General features: G+C 42.1%; 1 protein-coding gene across 1 annotated transcript; it reads left to right on the top strand.

Moving 5' to 3' along the window:
• The first annotated feature begins 383 nt into the window (after nucleotides 1-383).
• Nucleotides 384-19,899, top strand: LOC144690025 (granzyme K-like). The gene is made up of 5 exons (XM_078557568.1): nucleotides 384-476; nucleotides 7,813-7,972; nucleotides 12,025-12,166; nucleotides 16,595-16,870; nucleotides 19,569-19,899. The coding sequence occupies exons 1-5, from the start codon at nucleotides 416-418 to the stop codon at nucleotides 19,749-19,751; spliced, it is 822 nt and encodes a 273-aa protein (XP_078413694.1). The 5' UTR covers nucleotides 384-415; the 3' UTR covers nucleotides 19,752-19,899.
• Nucleotides 19,900-20,653: the final 754 nt, after the last annotated feature.

Below are 20,653 nucleotides of genomic sequence, written 5' to 3'. Positions count from 1 at the left end.
TGAATGCATAATTAATGAGGTGGAACACACCGGGAATGGGACGATACGGCGTGAAAATCCACCATTGTGGCCGGCAGGAAAAACGTCCTTTTTCCCGCCCACTCCCACACTTTGGGTAAATCTGGAATGATTCTGCCCTAAATTTTGCATATGTGTCATGGGAATGTTTCATTGAAAAAATCAAGTTCTGTATGAAATGATAAATTCCTTCAAGAAACCCTCAGTGATGCCTTACTGATGCCTTAATATTGGTTACGATACTCTGGTCAGCTTTGGGCGTTGTCATGTGGCTTGAAGATTCACAATAGAAAGAATATAACTTCTTAGAGATGACATCAAAGGGAACAAACCACATCCCTTTGAGTTTATTATAAATTACATGAGAACTTCGCTTGTAATCACAAGAGAAGCTACAATGAAATCATTGCAAAGTGCTCTGTTCATTTCTTTGATTGTGGTTTCCCTAACTCCAACCTGTAAGTAACAAAATAAGCAACTTTTATACTTTGTGCATTTATATTAGGATTTATTTTAATAATATTTAAATGGTAATGAGTATTTTTGAAGCGTTTTGCAACAATTAACCTAAACTCTCAGCATCTAATATATTAATATTTATCCCTTTCTGTATCTATTACAATAGACGTCTACTTCCCTTTTGATGTACTTTTATTTCATAACATTTTAGGAAGCACAAAAGTAGCAAATGTAAGAGCATTTTTCAGAAAAAAAAATATATTTTGCTATCAAACTGATGATATTCAATGCCAAAACTAAATTGTTGCTGTCTTTTTACCGATTGAGTTAAAATAGTAGATTTCATTCTCCTAGGGGTAAATTTAATTTTGCATGATGGTGTGAAACAAGTGATGTGGAATTAGCAATACCTTACATCTCATCTTATTACTTATTCCATTGAACATTGACAATACGCCCAAATGCATTTTTAGACAGAAGCCCGGGAGCAGTGTCAGCTACCCCACCAGGCCAAATCTCCCGGAAATTGGATCCAAGGGCAGGAAAGGCCCTGACAAGAACTTATTTTTCTTAGGTTTCATTGTGGGGCACTGAGGAGTGCCCACCTCCCCTATTCTGTTCACCTCCCATCGCTGTCCTCCACCCAGCCCCATATCACTTACCTGACTATCAGTGACCATGCCCATGGGTCAACAGTGACTGAACAATCATTGGCTGCCCTTCTGCACCTACATACAGCTGGTTTTATTGCTGCCTACAGCTTGAGGTAGCTGTGTGTTGGAAAGAGAACAACAAAGGAAAAATAAACAACTAGAACTTAGCAAGTGGCCTGTTCCCCAAACTCACAGTCTGACTCTATTTACCTGCCCAGTCTTCATACCGAATGTCATGTATTAGCTTCTCATTCTGAACTGAAACTAAATCACTCTGACTTGTGAGCACTGGGAATGAACATATTTGAATATGCTTTAAAGATTAACTTTTTGTACTTATTTACGGTATGTGGACATCATGGGCAAGGCCAGCATTTATTCCTTATTCCTAATTGCCCTTGAGTAGTGCTGGTGAGCTGGTTTCTTGGGCCGCATCATTCTGAGTGTCAATGATACTCCTACAGTGCCGTTATTTCATGTCAGGATATTGTGTGATATAATGGGGAACTTGGAGGTGATATTGTGACTTTTTGAAAGGACAGGCAAGAAGAGGTTGATGGTGGGGTAGCTTTGTTAGTATGAGATGGAATAAGTACAATAGCCAGAAAGGACCTTGGATTGAAAGATGTAGAAGCATATGGGTGGAGGTAAGAAAACAAGGGAAGAAGACACTGGTGGGTGTAGTCTATACGCTACCTGACAGTAGCTATACTGTAGGACAGAGAATAAATCAGGACATAATGAGAGTATGTAAAAAAGGCAGTGCATTAATCATTGGTGACTTTAATCTTCATGTAGATTGGGAGAATCAAATTGGAGAGGTAGACATGAGTGTATTCGGGACAGTTTATTAAAACAATATGTTGTTAATCCAGCCAGGGATTAGGCTATTTTGGATCTGTTAATGCGTAATGAGGTAGGTTTAATAAATGATCTCAGAGTAAAGGATCTCCTAGGAAACAGTGACCTTAATATGGTAGAATTTTGCATTCAGTTTGAGATTGAGAAACTTGGGACAGAAACAACTGTGCTAAACTTCATTAAGGGTTATAACAATGGAATGAGGGAAGAGTTGGCTGGAGTGGACTAGGAGAGTAGTTTAGCAGAAAAGAAGGTTGATGAACAATGGCAGACGTTTAAGAAAATAGTTCATGACTCTCAACAAAGGTATATCCCAGTGAGGAAGAAGGATTCAAGGAAGGGGATAAACCACCATGGTTAACCAAGGAAGTTAAGGACAGTGTCAGATTGAAAGAAAAAAAATACAATGTGGCAAAGATTAATGGTAAGCCAGAGGATTGGGAAAGTTTTAAAAACCAACAAAAGATGATGAAAAAAATAATAAGAGGGAGAAAATAAACTTTGGGGGTAAACTAGCAAGTAAGATAAAAATGGGCAGTAAGAGCTTCTTTAAATATATAAAAAGGAAGAGAGAGGCCAACGTGAACATAGGCCCCTTAGAGAATGAGGCTGGGGAAATAATAATGGGGAACCAGGAAATGGCAGAGGAGTTGAATAATATATGTAGCCAACTTTGCTTCAGTCTTCATGGTAAAAGATATTAATAGCATTCCAAAAATACGAAACAATCAAGGGGCAAAAGGTGGGGAGGAAATAAATATAATAACTATCACTAAAGAAAAAGTACTAGGGTAACTAATGGGGCTAAAGGCCGATATGTCCCCTGGACCTGATGGATTGCATCCCAGGATATTAAAGGAAGTAGCTACAGAGATAGTGGATGCATTGGTAGTAATCTTCCAAGAATCCTTCGATTCTGGATAAGTCCCAGAGGATTGGAGAATGGCCAATGTAACACCATTATACAGAAAGGGAGGGAGACAAAAAACAGATAACTATGGGCCAGTAAGCTTAACATCTGTCATTGGGAAAATGTTGGAGTCTATTATAAAGGATATAATAGTAGAGCATTTAGAAATACATAACCTAATCAAGCAGAGTCAGCATGGTTTCATGAAGGGGAAATCATGCCTAATAAATTTATTAGAATTCCTTAAGGAGATAACAAGTAGGATAGATAAAGGGGAACCAATCGATGTAATATATTTGGATTTCCAAAAGGCGTTCGATAAGGTACCGCACAGAAGCCTACTTAATAAGATAAGAGCCCATGGTGTTGGGGGTAGTATATTAGCATGGATAACTAATAGAAGACAGAGAATTGGGATAAGGGGAACATTTTCTGGATGGCAACCTGTAACTACTGGAGTGCCACAGGGATCAATGCTGGGGCCTCAATTATTTACAATATATATTAATGACTTAGATGAGGGAAGTGAATGTACTATAACTAATTTTGCAGATGACACAAAAATAGGTGGGAAGGCAAGTGGCGAGGATGACACAAGGAGTTTAAAGAGGGATATAGACAGTTTAAGTGAGTGGGTAAAAACTTGGTAGATGGAATATAATGTGGGAAAATGTGAGGTTATGCACTTTGACAGGAAGGATAGAGGAGCTGAATATTATTTAAATGGAAAAAGACTGCAGAAGGCTGCAGCACAGAGGGTTTTGGGAGTCCTTGTGCATGAATCCTAAAAAGCTAACATACAAGTTCAACAGGTAATAGGGGAGGCAAATGTTGGCCTTTATTTCAAAGGGAATGGAGTATAAAAATAGGGAAGTCTTGCTAAAACTATACAAAGCACTAGTTAGACCACACCTAGAATACTGTGAACAGTTTTGGTCCCCTTATCTAAGAAAAGATATACTGGAATTGGAGGCAGTCCAGAGAAGGTTCACTAGGTCGATCCTGGGTATGGAGGGATTTTTTTATGAGGAGAGGTTGAGTAGGTTGGGCCTGTACTTATTGGAGTTTAGAAGAATGAGAGGCGACCTTATTGAAACATATAAGATTCTCAGGGGGTTTGACAGGGTAGTTGCAGACAGGTTGTTTCACTTTGTGAGAGTCTAGGACCAGACGGCATAATCTCAGAGCAAGGGGGCGTCCTTTTAAAACAGAGATAAAGAGCAATTTTTTCTCTCAGAATGTCATCAATCTATGGAATTCTTTACCGCAGAGAGCTGTAGAGGCGGGGCTGTTAAGTATATTCAAGGCTGAGATACAGATGTTTAATCAGTAAGGGAATCAAGGGTTATAGGGAAAAGGCAGGAAAGTGGAGTTGAGGATTATCAGATCCACCATGATCTCATTGAATGACAGAGCATCCTCGATGGGCCAAATGGCCTACTTCTGCATCTACATTTTATGGTCTTATGGTCTTGATCCCATGCACTTGCTTCCCTTGTCCGTCTAGATGGTCTAGGTTGTGGGTTTGAGCAGTGCTGTCAAAGATGCCATTGTAAGTTACTACAGTGCAGTTTGTAGCCAACTTGCACCAGAGTTGGAGGGAATGAATGTTTAAACTGGTGGATTAAATGGGCTATTTTATCCAAGATGTTGTTTAGCTTCTTGAGCTATCACAAAAGAATAATAATTCTCATCATATTATTGTGATTTATTGTAAAAGTAGGTTAATAGTGAGGTTTGGATAGTTTTTATGTGTGCGTGTGTGTATGGGATTTAATTGAATTGGAGACGGCTGGTCTGGAGGCTTTGAATCATCAAAACAAGCTAGGTTTGAAATGCTAAAGACCTAAACATGGTTGAAGTCTCAGAATGTGAGGTAAGGAGAATTTGCATTTTTAGATAAACCAGGGTAGTTTGAATTTCAAAGAGATAGTAGGATGTTACACCTAGCCACTGATAATACTAGCACCATGAAATGATTTATATTATGAGAAAGGTAAAGTTCCAAAGACCTATGGGAACAATGGGATTTACATTAAAAGGGAAAAATATATATAAAAGAGAATGAGGCTATGTGTCAAAAGAGGCATTGTAAGATCTACCAGAAGTGTGAAAAGCCTCCAGCATTTGTGCATTAAGCCTGCTGCCTATAGAAATCAAAGCTGAGAAAAGCCACTTTGAATTCTACTGTCCAGGGTATTGCGTTAACTTGCTGGCATCTGTTTACATTTTTTTAATTTTTCTAACGATTGCCTTAAATGGGTGTAACTGGAAGCCAGGTTAATTAGGAGTTTTAGGTGTTATTATAGTAGTAATTTGTAGACTTATGTATGTGCTTGAAATCTTTTCTTTTGTTAGTAAAGGTTTAATTATAAAAAATCTCTAATGTCTTGGTGGACTGATAACTTCTGAATTCAGGGCACACACCTCAAAATAAAATACAAATTGCAAAACTATTGTGACCATGTGATCAAGTTTCCCTCGTGGATTTGATCCACCTGACACACATCATCTGCCAAATCATAACATAGTGTAGTTGGAGTTGCAGTCATCCAGGCAAGTGAAGTGTATTGCATCACATTCCTGTCTTACGCATTGTACATGGTCCAAAGGCTTCAGGGAGACAGGAGGTGAATCACTCACCCCAGCATATCAAGACTTTCATCTGGTCTTGTAGCCACAGTATTTATGTGGCTGGTCCAGTTCTGTTTCTAGTTACTAATGATCCCCAGAATCACAGAACTTTAATGGCACAGAAGGAGGCCATTCGGCCCATTGTCTCTGCACTGGCTCTCCAAATGAGCATTACGGCCTAATGCCATTGACCTGCCTTTTACCCATACCCTTGCACATTGTTTCGATTCAAATAATCATCTAATTCCCTCTTGAATGCTTCGATTGAACATGCCTCCACCACACTTCCAGTCAGTGCATTCCAGACCTGAACCACTTGTGTGAAAAAGTTTTTTCTCATGTCACATTTGCTTCTTTTGCAAATCACTTTAAATCTGTGCCCTCTCGTTCTTGATCCTTTTATGAGCGGGAAAAGCTTCTCCCTATCTACTCTGTCCAGCCCCCTCATGATTTTGAACATCTCTATCAAATCTCCTCTTACCTTCTTCTCTCCAAGGAGAACAGTCCCAACCTCTCCAATCTATTCTCATAGTTGAAGACTCTCATCCCTGGAACCATTCTTGTAAACCACTTCTGCACTCTTTCCAATGTGCTCACATCCTTGTGGCGCCCAGAACTGTATTCCAACTGAGGCCTAAAGAGTGTCTTATACAAATTCAGCATAACCTCCCTGCTCTTGTACTCTAAGCCCCTATTAATAAAGCACAGCATACTATATGCTTTATTAACTGCTCTCTCCACCTGTGCTGCCACCTTCAATGATCTATGCACATATACACTCAAGTCTTTCAGCTCCTGCACCTCTTCAAAATTTCACCCCTTATTTTATAATGTCTGTCCATGTTCTTCCTACCAAAATGCATCATCTCACACTTCTCCGCATTGAACTTCATCTGCCACCTATCTGCCCACTCCACCAACTTGCCTATGTCCTCTCCTCACAGTTCACAACACTCCCAACCTTCATATCATCTGCAATCTTTGAAATTGTTCCCTGCACACCAAGATCTAAAGCGTTAATATATATCAGGAAAAGCAAGGGTCCCAATACTGACCCCTGGGGAACTCCACTACAAAGTTTCCCCCAGCCTGAAAAATATCCATTGACCCTTACTCTCTGCTTCCTATTTTTCAGCCAATTTTATATCCACGTTTCTACTGTCCCTTTTATTCCATGAGCAATAACTTCTCTCACAAGTCTGTTGTGTGGCGCTGTACCAAATGCCTTTTGAAAGTGCATGTACACCACCATCAACAGTATTACCCTCATCAACTTTTTCTGCTTCCTCTTCAAAAAACTCCAGCAAGTTAGTTAAACCCAATTTCCCTTTTAGAAAACCATGCTGGCTCTTCCTTATCAACCCATATTTTTGCATGTGACTACTAATTCTATCCCGAATAATTGCTTCTAGAATCCTGCCCATCACTGAAGTTAAACTGACTGGTCTGTAATTGCTGGGCTTATCCCTACAACCTTTTTTGAACAAAGGTGTAATATTTGTAATGCTCCAATCCTCTGGCACCTCCCCTGACTTTAGCGAAGACTGAAAGATTATGGCCAGTGCCCCTGCAGTTCCTACTCTCACTTCCTTCAATCTCCTTGGATGCATCTCATCCAGTCCCGGTGCCTTATCAACTTTAAGTACCGAAAATCTATTCGAAACTTCCTCCTTGTCAATTTTGAACTCAATTTTGTTGATGGCGGGGGTGAGGGGAGGGTTCAGTGATGGCAATGCCTTTGAATGTTAAGGGGGGCATGGTTAGACTCTCTCTTTTTAAAGATGGTCATTGCCCAACACTTCTGTGATATGAATGTTATTTACCACTTAGCCCAAGCCTGGATGTTGTCCAGGCTTTGCTTTGTGTGGGCACAGACTGCTTCATTATATAAGCAATTGTAGGAGAACTGAACACTGCAATCATCACCGAACATCCCCACTTCTGAACCTACCTTGGAGGGAAGTCATTGATGAAGTAGGTTCAAAGATGGTTGGGCCAAGGACAGTACCCTGAGGAACTCCCACAGTGATGTCTTGGGTCTGAGACCACAACCATCTTCGGTATGACTGAAGCCAGCGGAGAGTTTTATCCCTTACTCTCATTGACTTCAATCAGTGAAATAAGGCTTGATGTCAAGGACAGTCACTCTCCCCTCACCTTCCTTAAACACATGATTTCTTCTATATTCACAGTTGTGAAGATGTACATACAATAATTCAGTACTCGTTTAAACTCATAAAACAGCCTTTCAGTATCTTCTATATAATTTTAATACAGATAATGGTGTGGAAATTATCGGAGGCCGCAAAGTTAAGCCCCATTCAAAACCTTACATGGCATCTATCCAAGTTCGCAAGGGAACGAAGAGCTATGGACATTGGTGTGGAGGGGCTCTGATCAGACGTGGATGGATATTGACTGCAGCACACTGTAAATTGTAAGTTATAGTGTGTACATGTGTATGTGAAACATTGCTATGATTATTAACTTTAGTTTATAAACCACTTAGCTCCCATACCTAGACAACATCAAATAATTGCTTTGAAACATTGACGTTACAACATTATTGTTATATTTCTGTTAGTATATTCCTTGATAGGATTAAAAAAAATTAAATCTAATTGTTTACTTTGATTGATGATTGTTAGATTACAAGACAATGATAGGGTGGAATTTTCCAGACTCCCTGGTGGGTTTAATAGCGGTCGGGGGTGGACAATACGGAGGGAGCTGAAAAATTGGTTTCCTGCCAACGTAAAATGAAGGCGGATCTTCCACTCCTGCCCACCATGGCGGGTCACCATTCCCACCAGAGGCCAGTGAGAAACTGAATTGTATCCCGTTAATGGGATACACCTGAAGGCCTGACCAGAATCAGCACCACCCAAAACCTCCCCAATCATCTGCATCGCCAGTGGGAAACCACGCCGAACCAGTTCACATCTGGACCAATGTGGCATGTACATGTTGGCACTTACTTGAAGATGGCCTGGGGCAGCTTCTGGGATTTGGGGTGGAAGATGGAGGCCTCTGGCAACCGGAACCTGGAACAACACATGCAGCAGTGGTGTCAATGATGTGTCCTTGGGGGCAAACTATGCAGAGGCTCATGGGGGAGATCTCGAGATGCTGCATGGGAGTTGGGTCATCGGGGTGGGCGGAGATGCAGGTCATCTGACCTGAACAACTGAAGGGGAAACCCAGCATATAGTACTTACAATGCTAGGGCCTTGGGACAGATGAGAGTGTGAACGCAAAAGCTCAACACGCGCGGGAGACTTCTTGCACATGGCTCACGAGGGCCCTCGCAAAGACCTTTGCCTCCCTGCACATGCATGATTCTGGGAGACATGGGGTGTCCTTCAGAAGATGGTGGGGGCTGGGGCTTGGGGTGGGGAATGCACAGGCTTAAGGACTATCACAAATAGAAGACATCAGACATGATTAAAGTGTGATAAGTTTAACAATGATAGTGTACCTGTGCAACCACATCTGAAATCACAACTTCTTCATTTTTCGTTCCCTACTACTTCTCCTAGGTGCTGCCCTGACATCCCCAGCAGGGGTGGAGGCAGCCTGCTGACCGGTTTACCCTGTTGTCTTGGATGACCTTGGCAGGCGCCCTCTGGATACCCAAGGCCTGGAGGGCCCCAGCTTACTTTGGCTGTCCTGTTGTGGGGCAGCTGCTCCCTCTGCAGTCACAGAGAATGAAGCTGAAGGGGTCACAGATAATGGGATTTGGACAGGCTGGACACCCTCAGAGAGTGCTGAGTGGAGGTCCCAGGGGTGTCCAACTGCTACTCTTCCTCCATTTGGGTGCCCGAGTGCCTGACTCCTTGAGGGGAAGGGGAACCTGGAGGGAAGTCGAGGTGCCTCGACCCCTCTCACGTAGCCACTGCGAAGGCTCACCCATGGCTACGATGGAGTGCAGGTCTGCGCACATCTCCGGCAGAATCTGCTGGACCGGGGTCTCCATGGAGTTCCCCACCCTCCCCATGGAGACCTCCTTGCATGCATCACTTCATCAGAGAGCAGGCAGACAAATTCCTCCGCCTCGTGTGCCACTCTTTTGAGGGCCTCCACCGCGTCTGCCTGATGATGATGCCTGAGCAGTTGTGGGTTCACTTACCTTGGCGGAGCGGATTATGTCATTCACCCACTTCCTGCACTGCAGGGATTACAGGGCTGTCCTACAGTGGGCGCCGTGGGCACTGACTCCCCTGGAGACATCCTCCCATGCTGGGTTCATTTCCCTGTTCAGCCTCCTCCTCCTATCCTCTGGATAGAGGACGTCCTTCCTGGTCTCCACTTCGTGCAGCAGGATGCCCACGGAGGCATTGCTAAATTTGGGCGCTGGATCTCCTGTCCCCTTCGGGCCATCTCCTCCCCGAGGTCAGTTGATGTCTCGGCACCTGTTAAATATGGTACCTAGATATGACAGCGGTGCGCGCGTCATCTAGCCCGCCCACTGCATAATACACCGGGAGACTCCTGACTGCACAATCAATGAGGCCAGGGTCACACGATACGGCGTGAATTCCCAGATGGCTCCGCAGCAGGAAACACTCCCCATCCCCACCCCCAACCCCTCCACAGCAATTAGTCCCGGAATGGAAAATTCTGCCCATAGTTTTCTGGTTATGAACATGAATTAATTTGATCAGCCAGTCATCCAAGTTTATTCCAAGTTTAATAGCTTACATGACTTAATGTTCTGGTGACACCAACTCCTCTTATCAAATTAAAGTCTGTCAGTAAGTATTCTGTGAGGATAATTTTCTGCATATGTCCTACTGGTGGGGAGCCTTACTACAGGCTGCAAGTATCAGGAAAACATAAGTAAGGCTCTCTGACAGTAGCGTGCAGTTAGAAAATTGGTTAGGGCAGAACTGAGCATAAGAGGGTACGACTTCAGCAATCCTTCATTGGAAGTGTAGCGGCAGGGCCAGAAATTAGGTTGGGACCTGCATATATTGGGTTTTGTAATAGGGATAATGTGGGGCCTTGTGAAATCGGAGGATGTGGACTGGGGCTGGGATCCCCAACATTGGGAGTTTCTGTGACCCATCAGTGTGAACATTTCGACAGTGGTACCTGATCATCCACCAAATGACATGTGTGTACCAGCTGGGGGTCCAGGTCACAAAAGTAAAGAGGACATTTGTCAAAATGAAACCCCATTAGAAAGGGGCTGATTGGGTTAATAGTGTTATCTTTCAGGGGGAAGGGTTCCTAGCTCTCCCCTACCCCCAAGTAATCCCCTGTTGGCTGCTCTTCTGCTGGATGTATCCTCTGGGCCATGGCGGGTATTTAAACGTGCCCCTAGTGGTGTGGGAGAGCAACAGTGGCACAGAAACTAAGGAATGACCACCTGACTTCACAAACTTTGTGTCACTATAGCTAGGATGTGCTCCCGCAAGAAATGTTTAACCTCATTTAGATTTTCTAGAGTGAATATTTTACCAACAGTTTTCATTTTATTCCCATTCTCTATTAAAAGCCACATTACATGGGGCACAGATTTAAGGGAATTGGCAAAAGAAGTAGTGGTGGCATAAGGAAAATCGCTTTCACATAACGAGCAGTTAGGGTCTGGAATGCACTGTCTGAGAGTGTGGTGGAGGCAGGGTCAATTGAGGCTTGCAAGAGGAAACTGGATTGTTATCTGAAAAGGAAGAATGTGCAGGGTTACGGGAGGAAAGCAGGGGAAACTGGGTTGTTATCTGAAAAGGAAGAATGTGCAGGGTTACGGGAAGAAAGCAGGGGAAACTGGGTTGTTATCTGAAAAGGAAGACTGTGCAGGGTTACGGGAAGAAAGCAGGGGAATGGCACTCAGTAAATTGTCCTTACTAAGAGCTAGTGCAGACTGACAGGCTGAATGGCCTCCTTCTGTGCTGTAACAATTCTGTGATTCTGTGATCTCCAGCTGTCGATGCTTTTCTTCACAAAATACTAAACCACAGCACTTATAGTAGAGATCAACAGAAAAAAGTGTCATTACAAGAAATTTGAAGTAAAAACAGAGAATTCTGGAAATGCACAACAGGTCAGTCAGCATCTGATAAAGAATTCCACTTAAATGCCAATTTTTTGGATGCTGACTGAGCTGCCATTTAATCCCAACAATTTGTGTTTTTATTTATATAATAATCTGCCTTACTGTGTGTTTGCACGAAATGTAGAAGCTTTTCTTACATGAGGGAGAAGCGTATAGAGGGATGCGGGAACAGAATGGGAAGAGGTCGAGTTGAAGCAAGTTCATTTGGAGTATTAACACCAGCATAGGCCAGTTGAATTGAGTAGCCTTTTTCTGCATCTTAGAATCGTAAGAATGAAAACAATAATAAATAGTAAGGGTTGGTTAATTTTTTTTTCAGCTTGATACTCTTACACTGTTTGAAACCTTATTGTACTTATTCTTCTGAATTTTTGAAAACTGTCCTTTTTAAAGAAAGCAAAGAATAATTATCTCTTTCTAATGAAATGCAGGGATAAGCCTATTCAAGTTGTTCTTGGAGCACATTCTCTTTCACGGAATGAGAAGAGTCAACAAAAACTTGAGGTTGAGAAGCAACACCCCCATCCACAGTTTAACATAAAAACTACAGAAAATGACATCATGCTACTCCAAGTACGAATTTTATTTCTTTCATTCTGGTTTGTTTGTAATATTTAAAACTATTAATTTAGAAAGACAGCGGTGTTTCATTTCACAGAACAGTAACAGCTTTACCTCTTCAATCTCTTTGAGGAGAATTAATGGAAAATACTTTGTGAGGTCCGCCAGTATTTTTATTGGTTAAAGTGCTGTCAAAGATTGAGACTCAGACATGCAGAAGATTACAGTTCTTGCGAAGCAGTTCTTCACATGGGAGTGTTGATAATGAGTATCAGCTAGCTGCTTGACCCCAAGGAGTTATCACAGTTGAGCCCCATCTTGTCTTTATCCTGATCCTGTTGGTTTTCAGCAATGGTCACTTGATAAGAATTAGGTGCCATTGTCTTTTACCAACATTTTCACATCAAGCCACAAGACCAACTCTGATTCAATGAGGAGTGTAGGGGAGCATTGCAGGAGCAGCCCCAGCCATACCTAAAAATGAGGTGCCAACTTGGTGAGGCTACAACACAGGGCTACATGTATTCGAAACAGTGGAAGCAGCATGAGATAGACAGCTAAACTGTCCCACAACCAACCAATCAGATCAAAGCACTGTATTCTAATCACGTTCAATCATCAATGATGGTGAATAATTACACAACTAATGAGAAAATTGCCACATTTACAAACATCCCCATCATCATTGCTGGTAAAGTCCAGCACATAAGTGACAAGGCTGACATTTTGTAACCATCTTCAGCTAGAAGAGCTGAGTGAATGATTCATCTTGACCTCCTCCTGAGGTCATGAGCATCACAGATCCAAATCTTCAATCAATTTGGTTTACATCACATGATTAAAAAATAGAAAATACAGAACATGCTAAGTATGGAAAAGGTTGAAGATTTGTGCTCCAGAACTAGCCACACTCCTAGTCAAACTTTTCCAGTACAGCTACAATACTGGCATCTAACTGACAATGTTGGAAAATGCCCAGATGAGTCCTGTTCTCAAAAAGTAGATTCATGAGGCCATGAAGTCAATGCGGCACAGAAGGAGGCCATTATCCCATCGCGTAAATGCCAGTTCTCTAGAGCAATCCAATCAGTTGCAATACCCCACTAGTTGTGACCTAACCTGAGCTTCAAAAACATTCAGCATAACCTCCATGCTTCTGTATTCAATACCCCTATTTATGAAACTGAAGATCCAATATGCTTTGTTAACTATTCTCTTACTATGTCCTGTCCCCTTCAAAGATCAATGCACATGCGCACCCAGGTCCCTTTGTACATTTACACATTTTAAAATTGTGTAATTAAGTCTCTACTGATTCTAAGCTCCCTATCCCTTCTGCCAAAATGCATCACCTCATATGTCTCTGCACTCAATTCCATCTGCCACTTGTCTGCGTATTCTGATAGCCTATCTATATCCAGTTGCAGATATTTGGTATCATCCTCACTGTCTACCACATGTCCAATTCTGGTATAATCAGCAAATTTTGAAATTTTACTTTGTATTCCAATATCCAAGTCAGGATGGTGAGTGAATTGGAGGGGAACTTGCAGAAGCTGGTATTCCCATATATCTGCTGCCCTTGTCCTTCTAGGTGGTAGTGGTCATGGGTTTGGAAGGGGCTGTCTAAGGAACCTTGGTGAATTCCTGCAGTGCAACTTGTAGATGGTATACACTGATGCTCCTTTGTGTCAGTGGTGGAGAAAGTGGATGTTTACAGTGGTGGATGGAGAGACAATCAAGTGGGCTGCTTTGTGCTGGATGGTGTCAAGCTTCTTGAGTGTTTTGGGAGCTGCACCCATCCATGCAAGTGTCGAGTATTCCATCACACCCCTGACTTGTGCCTTGTAGATGGTGGACAGGCTTTGGGGAGTCAGGAATGAGTTACTTACTGCAGAATTCCCAGTCTTTCACCTGCTCTTGAGCCATAGTATTTATATGGCTGGTCCAGTTCAGTTCCTAGTCAATGGTAACCCCTAGTATTTCATCATATTCTCTTTCTCCCTCCAAAAACAGTGTAAATTTTGATCTATCTTGCTAATTATGCCATTTGAGGAAATTCCTTGCCGGTGTGAGCAAATAATCCTAACCAATTTATCTATTCTATCCCCATATTCCCTCATTCCCTTTTCCTTCATCTACCTATTCACCCTAATATTGAAGGTCAGAATAGTTTCTGTTTCAGCCACTAAGATTGGAAGTGAATTTCACAGCCTCACAACTCTCTATGTAAAGACGTTTCACCTGTTTTCACTTCAAAATCTTTTATATTTAGTCCTATTCTGGAGCCCCCAACTCTTGGAAAGATTCTGCTTCTGTAAGCCTGTCTGATCCGTTCACAATTCTAAATGCTTCTATCATGTTGTCCCATATTCTTTCTAACAAAAAGATACCAATTTGTCAAGTCTTTCTTCACATTTGTAGTTCCTCATACCAGGAAGCATCCTAACTCTTATGCTGGGTTTTTGTATATCAGGGGAGATTCTGATTGTGATGTCATGGTAACATCATTAGAATAGTAATCCAGAGGCCCAGACTAATGCTAATGTAGTTTCAAGTCCCACCATGGGAGTTGGTGGAATTTAAATTCAATTAATAAAATATGTAATTGAAGGCTAATCTCAGTAATGGTGATAATGAAACTATTGTCGATTGTTGTGCAAACCTATCTGGTTCACTAATGTCCTTTGGGGAAGGAAATCTGTCATCCTTAGCTGGTCTGGCCTATGTGTGACTCCTGATCCACAGTGATGTGGTTGACTCTTAACTGCCCTCTGAAATGGCCTGGCCATTTCAGAATCCAAGACAGTTTCTGAGCAATTAAGGATGGGTAACAAATGCCAGGCTTGCCAGTGACACCCAGGTCTCATGAAAAGATTTAAAAAAGACACATGGTTCCTCTCCATATTGTATCTTCTCTGAAACCTCAATATACTTCCTGTAGTGTTGTGCCCATTACTGTACACGGTTCTCTAAGTGAAGTCTTACAGCTCAGTAATACCCCTTGGGCTTTATTTTCTGTAACTCTTGTGATAAAATCTAGAATTCCATTATCTATTTTTACTTCTTGCTTTTATTTATTTTTACCACTTGATCAACCCAGAGTGCTGTCTTTAACAAAAACAAAAACAGAATTACCTGGAAAAACTCAGCAGGTCTGGCAGCATCGGTGGAGAAGAAATCAGTTAACGTTTCGAGTCTTCATGACCCTTCGGCAGAACTGAGTATAGTTAGGAGAAAGGTGAAATATAAGCTGATCTAAGGTGGGGGGGCGGGGGGAGAGAGAGAAGTTGAGGGTGTGGTGATTGTGGAGATAAGCAAGCAGTGATAGGAGCAGATAATCAAAAGATGTCACAGACAAAAGGATCAAAGAGGTGTTGAAGTGGTGTTCAACACCTCTTTGATCCTTTTGTCTGTGACATCTTTTGATTATCTGCTCCTATCACTGCTTGCTTATCTCCACAATCACCACACCCTCAACTTCTCTCTCTCCCCCCGCCCCCCCACCTTAGACCAGCTTATATTTCACCTTTCTCCTAACTATACTCAGTTCTGCCGAAGGGTCATGAAGACTCGAAACGTTAATTGATTTCTTCTCCACCAATGCTGCCAGACCTGCTGAGTTTTTCCAGGTAATTCTGTTTTTGTTTTGGATTTCCAGCATCCGCAGTAGCTTTTAGCTTTTTGTTTTTGTGCTGTCTTTAATGTCGCATGAACCAAATCTTTTCACTCTTCCACAGAGCCACGCCTACTTGCAATCAAATAGAATTCCAGAAGTATTTTTTAAAACCAAAATGTATCACTTAACGTTTAACTAACATTGAATTCAATCAGCCACTTTTTACCCAAATCCCACATTCCTTTCATTGGTTTTCGAAAAAGAATTGGAAAATGCTATCTATTCCAAACCACCATACATACACATTGCCAAAGGAGAGCGAATGATAGATATTAAAATACATTGACATAGTTACCCACATGTGGATGAAAAGAGTAAATACATTACAGATACAGATCAGGAAAACTCAAGTATAAAGTTCATTACTGCCAGCTGGGAGAGTGGTTGGGAACCTATAAAAGCTTCAAGCACCCTTAGAAAAATAAACAACTGGGGATCCTGCTCCAGATTGGCCAATGATTCCTGCTGTGCAGATGTTTGATGAGAATTGGGTTGGGCTGTGTTGTGATACTCCAGATAACAGCAATCACCATCACGGTCCGTACATGATGAACAACATCTGGAGAGCCATAGCAGAGGGCGGTCAGTGCCTATGGAACCGTTGCCTGATCCAGGTCAGAGTATTCAATCCAAGAGGGGAAGCATTTTTGAGCAGGTTCCTTACAAGGAGAAAATTACAGTCCTCCTTTGGAATAGATCAATACTGTAAGATCTTCATGTTTTGAGGAGCAAAAATATTAATTTATTCTTATTGACCACAGCTGTCCAAAGATGCAAAGATCAACAAAGATGTGAAACTGCTCCCACTACCTCAAGATAAGCATGCAGATGTGAAACCCGGAACATGTTGTACAGTGGCAGGATGGGGAGTAAGAACTGCAAAATCTAAGTCTCCATCTGACACACTTCGAGAAGTGATGCTATATGTGATAGATCGCAAAACATGCAACAGTAAGGATTATTACAATCGTAAACCTGTCGTAACCGAGGACATGATCTGTGCTAGTGACAGCAAAGGTAGAGAAGATGCGGCCAAGGTGAGTGTATTGTGTTAGCTGCGATCAGTGAAAGTAACCTTGAAACTTTTAGAATTTCTGTAAAAACCCATGGATTCATTAACATATATTATTGAAGGAAACCTGTTGTCCTAACCTGGTCTGGCCTGTAAGTGACTCCAATCTCACGTCACCAAGGTCGAATATTAACTGCCCCTGAAGTGACCTTGGAAGCCACATCAAAATATCATCAAAATGCTTCAAGTAGGCAGGCCACCATACCACCTTCTCAGGGCAACTCGGCACGAGCAATGAAGAGCTGCTGGCTTCTGACTGGCTGACGGCTCTCGGTGTTTAGGATTTACACTCACAGGGTCCTTGATCCTGGAAAGGTTCTGCCAATATCCAGTTAACTGCCCGACTGGTACTTAATTTGATGGGCCTTCCCGAATAGAGGCTCTCTCCAGCTCTCCAACTGACAGATGAAACCCTCATAAATTACCACCCAATTTGTTCAATAGGTGCATGAAATCGGATTCAGTAGAGGGTCTTTTAAGTAGAAGAAACATTTAAGATGTTCAGCCAATTTCTGTTAAAATAGTCATCTCAAATAAATGCATGACATATAAGAAATAAACGTCATGACTGCAAGAGACTCACAGACGCTTGTCATATCATAGAATCATGGAAACTTTTAACACAAAAGGAGGCCATTTGACCTCAAAGGATTTTGATTCAATGACCTCTGGTTATTTATCTGTATTCTTCATTAAACCCCTCATCATCTTAAAAATCTCTACTAGATCACCTCTTAACCTTCTCTCTTCCAAGGAGAACAATCCTAACCCCGGCAGCCTCTCCTCATAAATGAAATCCCTCATCCTTGTAACATCCTGGTAATTCCACCTCTGCACACCTTATAAGGTATTTACATTGTTGCTGAAGTGTGGTGTCATAACTGTCCAGCTAAGTCCTTACCAATGCCATATAATGGGCAGAAATTTTTGCTGAGCGGGCAGGCGCGCGCCTGACCCACTCGAGCGTAAAATAACGCGTGATAATGTCAGGTGAGCATCCCAGCATCATCCCGCACTCACGCAATATTTCGGTCGGAAGGTGCATGCTAAACTCGGAAGCACACCCGAGGGCAATTAAGAGGGCAATTAAGCCCATTAACGGCACAATAAGCAGAGATTTTTCACTGCCTGGCCAACGTTATGGTTGGCAGGTGGGCAAATCAATCAGGCAGCCTTAGCATTTATCAGGTAACTTCATCCACGGGCGGTATGAGGTTGCCATGATAAATTAAAATGTTAATTAAAAATAAAATAAAAATGTTTAAATCTCATTTCCAACATGTGCCTGCTCATGTGACAGAGTCACATGAGGGAACATGTTTACCTTATTTTTAATATCTTTATTTGTAAAGTTATAAATCTTCAGTTCCCTGAGGCAGCTCTGTGCCTTCAGGGAGCTTTCCATGAGCGCACCTGCATGCCTGTGCTGACTTCTGCGCTCGCCCTCCTCCCTCCCCCACCACGGCAGCACTGAGCGTTTCAGTGAGCGATTCACGCTGGCTGGCCATTAGTTGATCAGCAGGCATGAAATCGCGGTCGATGCCTGATCACGGGCGGCAGACCGTTACACGGCCTCTCCCAGGCCCACCTGCCGTTCCCGCCCGATGAGGGGAAAATCCTCCCCATGGTATACTCAAGGACCGTAGCCATTGTCTCCAAATGTGAGTATTGTGCACCTTCCCCTCAGTAACACAATGTGAGCCTTCATTTGATCTCTAACAAATAAAGCACCCAGGCTTACTATCAGACAGACTCCAGAACAGCTTCCTTGACTCACCCTTCATTTACCCTAAACTTAAACCTATGGTACCAAAGTATAATAACCTTATAAGCCAAAAGCTGTGGTACTAAAACATTTTTTATATTCTTTTATCGGGTGTGGTCGCTGCTAGCAAGAGCAGCATTTGTTGCCCATCCCGAATTGCACTTGAGGAGGTGGTGATAAGCCACCTTCTTGAAGAACTGCAGTCTATTCTGTAGCAGTTTGGTATAACTGAGTGGCTTACTTAGCCATTTCAGAGGGACAGTTAAGAGTCAACATTACTGTGGGTCTGGAGTGACATGTAGGCCAGAACAGGTAATGATGGTGGATTTCCTTTCCTAAAGACATTAGCAAACTAGGTGGGCCTTTATAACAAGTAACTCTAGTTTTACAGCACTAGGCTTATATTCCAGATTTTATTAATTAAATGTAAATTCCACCAGCTGCCATGGTGTGACTTGACGCATGTGCCCAGGGTATTAGCCTGGCCCACTGGGTTACTGGTACAGCAACATTACAACGACACCACAAACTCCCCTCATAACATAAACCACACAATCATAACAATTTAACTACATTAGCAAAAGGAGGAATGGGCTGTTAGATTGTAAGGGCTGATTGTAGCAGCAACTTCAACAGTGGGGTTGGTTAACGACTGGATGATATATTTGATAGCAGGATATGAGAGGGATGATAGGATATGATATTTCCTGGACCGACCGGACTTTTTGCAATGGCATATTCCAGGCGTGTACATTCAGATCTTCTTGTAAGTCTTCACACATGCATAAATACTGAGTACAGCTCAATTTGGCATGAATATATTACAAACTAAACAGGTTCAAAATTAGTCAATTCCTGTTGACATCACCTTTCCCTTCTTCAATTTTTCTTCTTCCAGGGTGATTCAGGTGGTCCTTTAATATGCAGCGGTAAATACAAAGGGATTGTGTCATACGGCCCTAGTAATCCAACTGCCAAAAAGCCTGGGATTTACACGCTCATATCGAAGAAATACCTTGACTGGATTCAGAAAATAATTGGCGTCCAAACTTACAATATGACGACTGAAGGATTGTTCTGAGTGTTGTCTCACTGCCATTCTGTGTTGCTTTAATAACTTGCTGAATTGCTTTGCTCAGAGAAAGACCAGCATGCTTTTATCCATACCTTTAGTACATTGTGCAGCATTTATTACAAAATATAATAAAAACCTGAAATGTGAAATTCTCAATATGAAATTTGTCACATTTCATTAATTAAATCCTCAGTCAGGGTTATGTATTATGAAAGTGGGCTGAACTCTTCTTGCAAGTAAGTGTGATTCTGAAGTGAAATTTCAGTGACAGGGCAGACTCACTTTGTATGGTATACTGCACTGCTGAGGATAGGAGATATTAGGTTTTTTTTAAATTTATTTATCCTTTCATGGGATGTGAGCTGACAAAGCCAGCATTTGTTGCCCATCCCTTATTGCCCTTGAAACAAGTGGCATTCCACACCATTTCATAGGGCAGTTAAGAACCAACCACACTGCTCTGGGTCTGGAGTCACATGTGGGCCAGACAAGGTAAGGATGGCAATTTCCTTCCCTAAAGCACATGAGTGAATCAGATGGGTTTTTACAACAATTTATTTTATGGTTACCATAACTAGCTTTACAATTCCAGATTTATTGCTTAAATTTAAATTCCATCAGCTGCTATGGTGGGAAATGAACCTATGTTCCTAGATAAGTATTAACCCAGTGACATTACTACTGCACCACAGTCTCCCCTATTGAAGCAGCTTGTAAACTTTGAATTGAAGCTGTACCTTGCAACACCAGCAGGTTAATTACCATTTTTGGGAGTTAACAGTTCTTCAATAAATGTCCAGATTCTCAGTGCTGTGAGATCGAGTGGCTGCTCCCAGTCTAGCAATTCTCCCAGCTTTAACAGAGGTGTAACATTTTCATAATAGCTAGATGCTTTCTTAGGGTTGCTA

The sequence above is a fragment of the Cetorhinus maximus genome, chromosome 1 (genome assembly GCF_964194155.1).
Source record: "Cetorhinus maximus chromosome 1, sCetMax3.hap1.1, whole genome shotgun sequence".
Classification (NCBI taxonomy): domain Eukaryota; kingdom Metazoa; phylum Chordata; class Chondrichthyes; order Lamniformes; family Cetorhinidae; genus Cetorhinus; species Cetorhinus maximus.
This window is presented reverse-complemented; position numbering and strand designations above follow the sequence as displayed.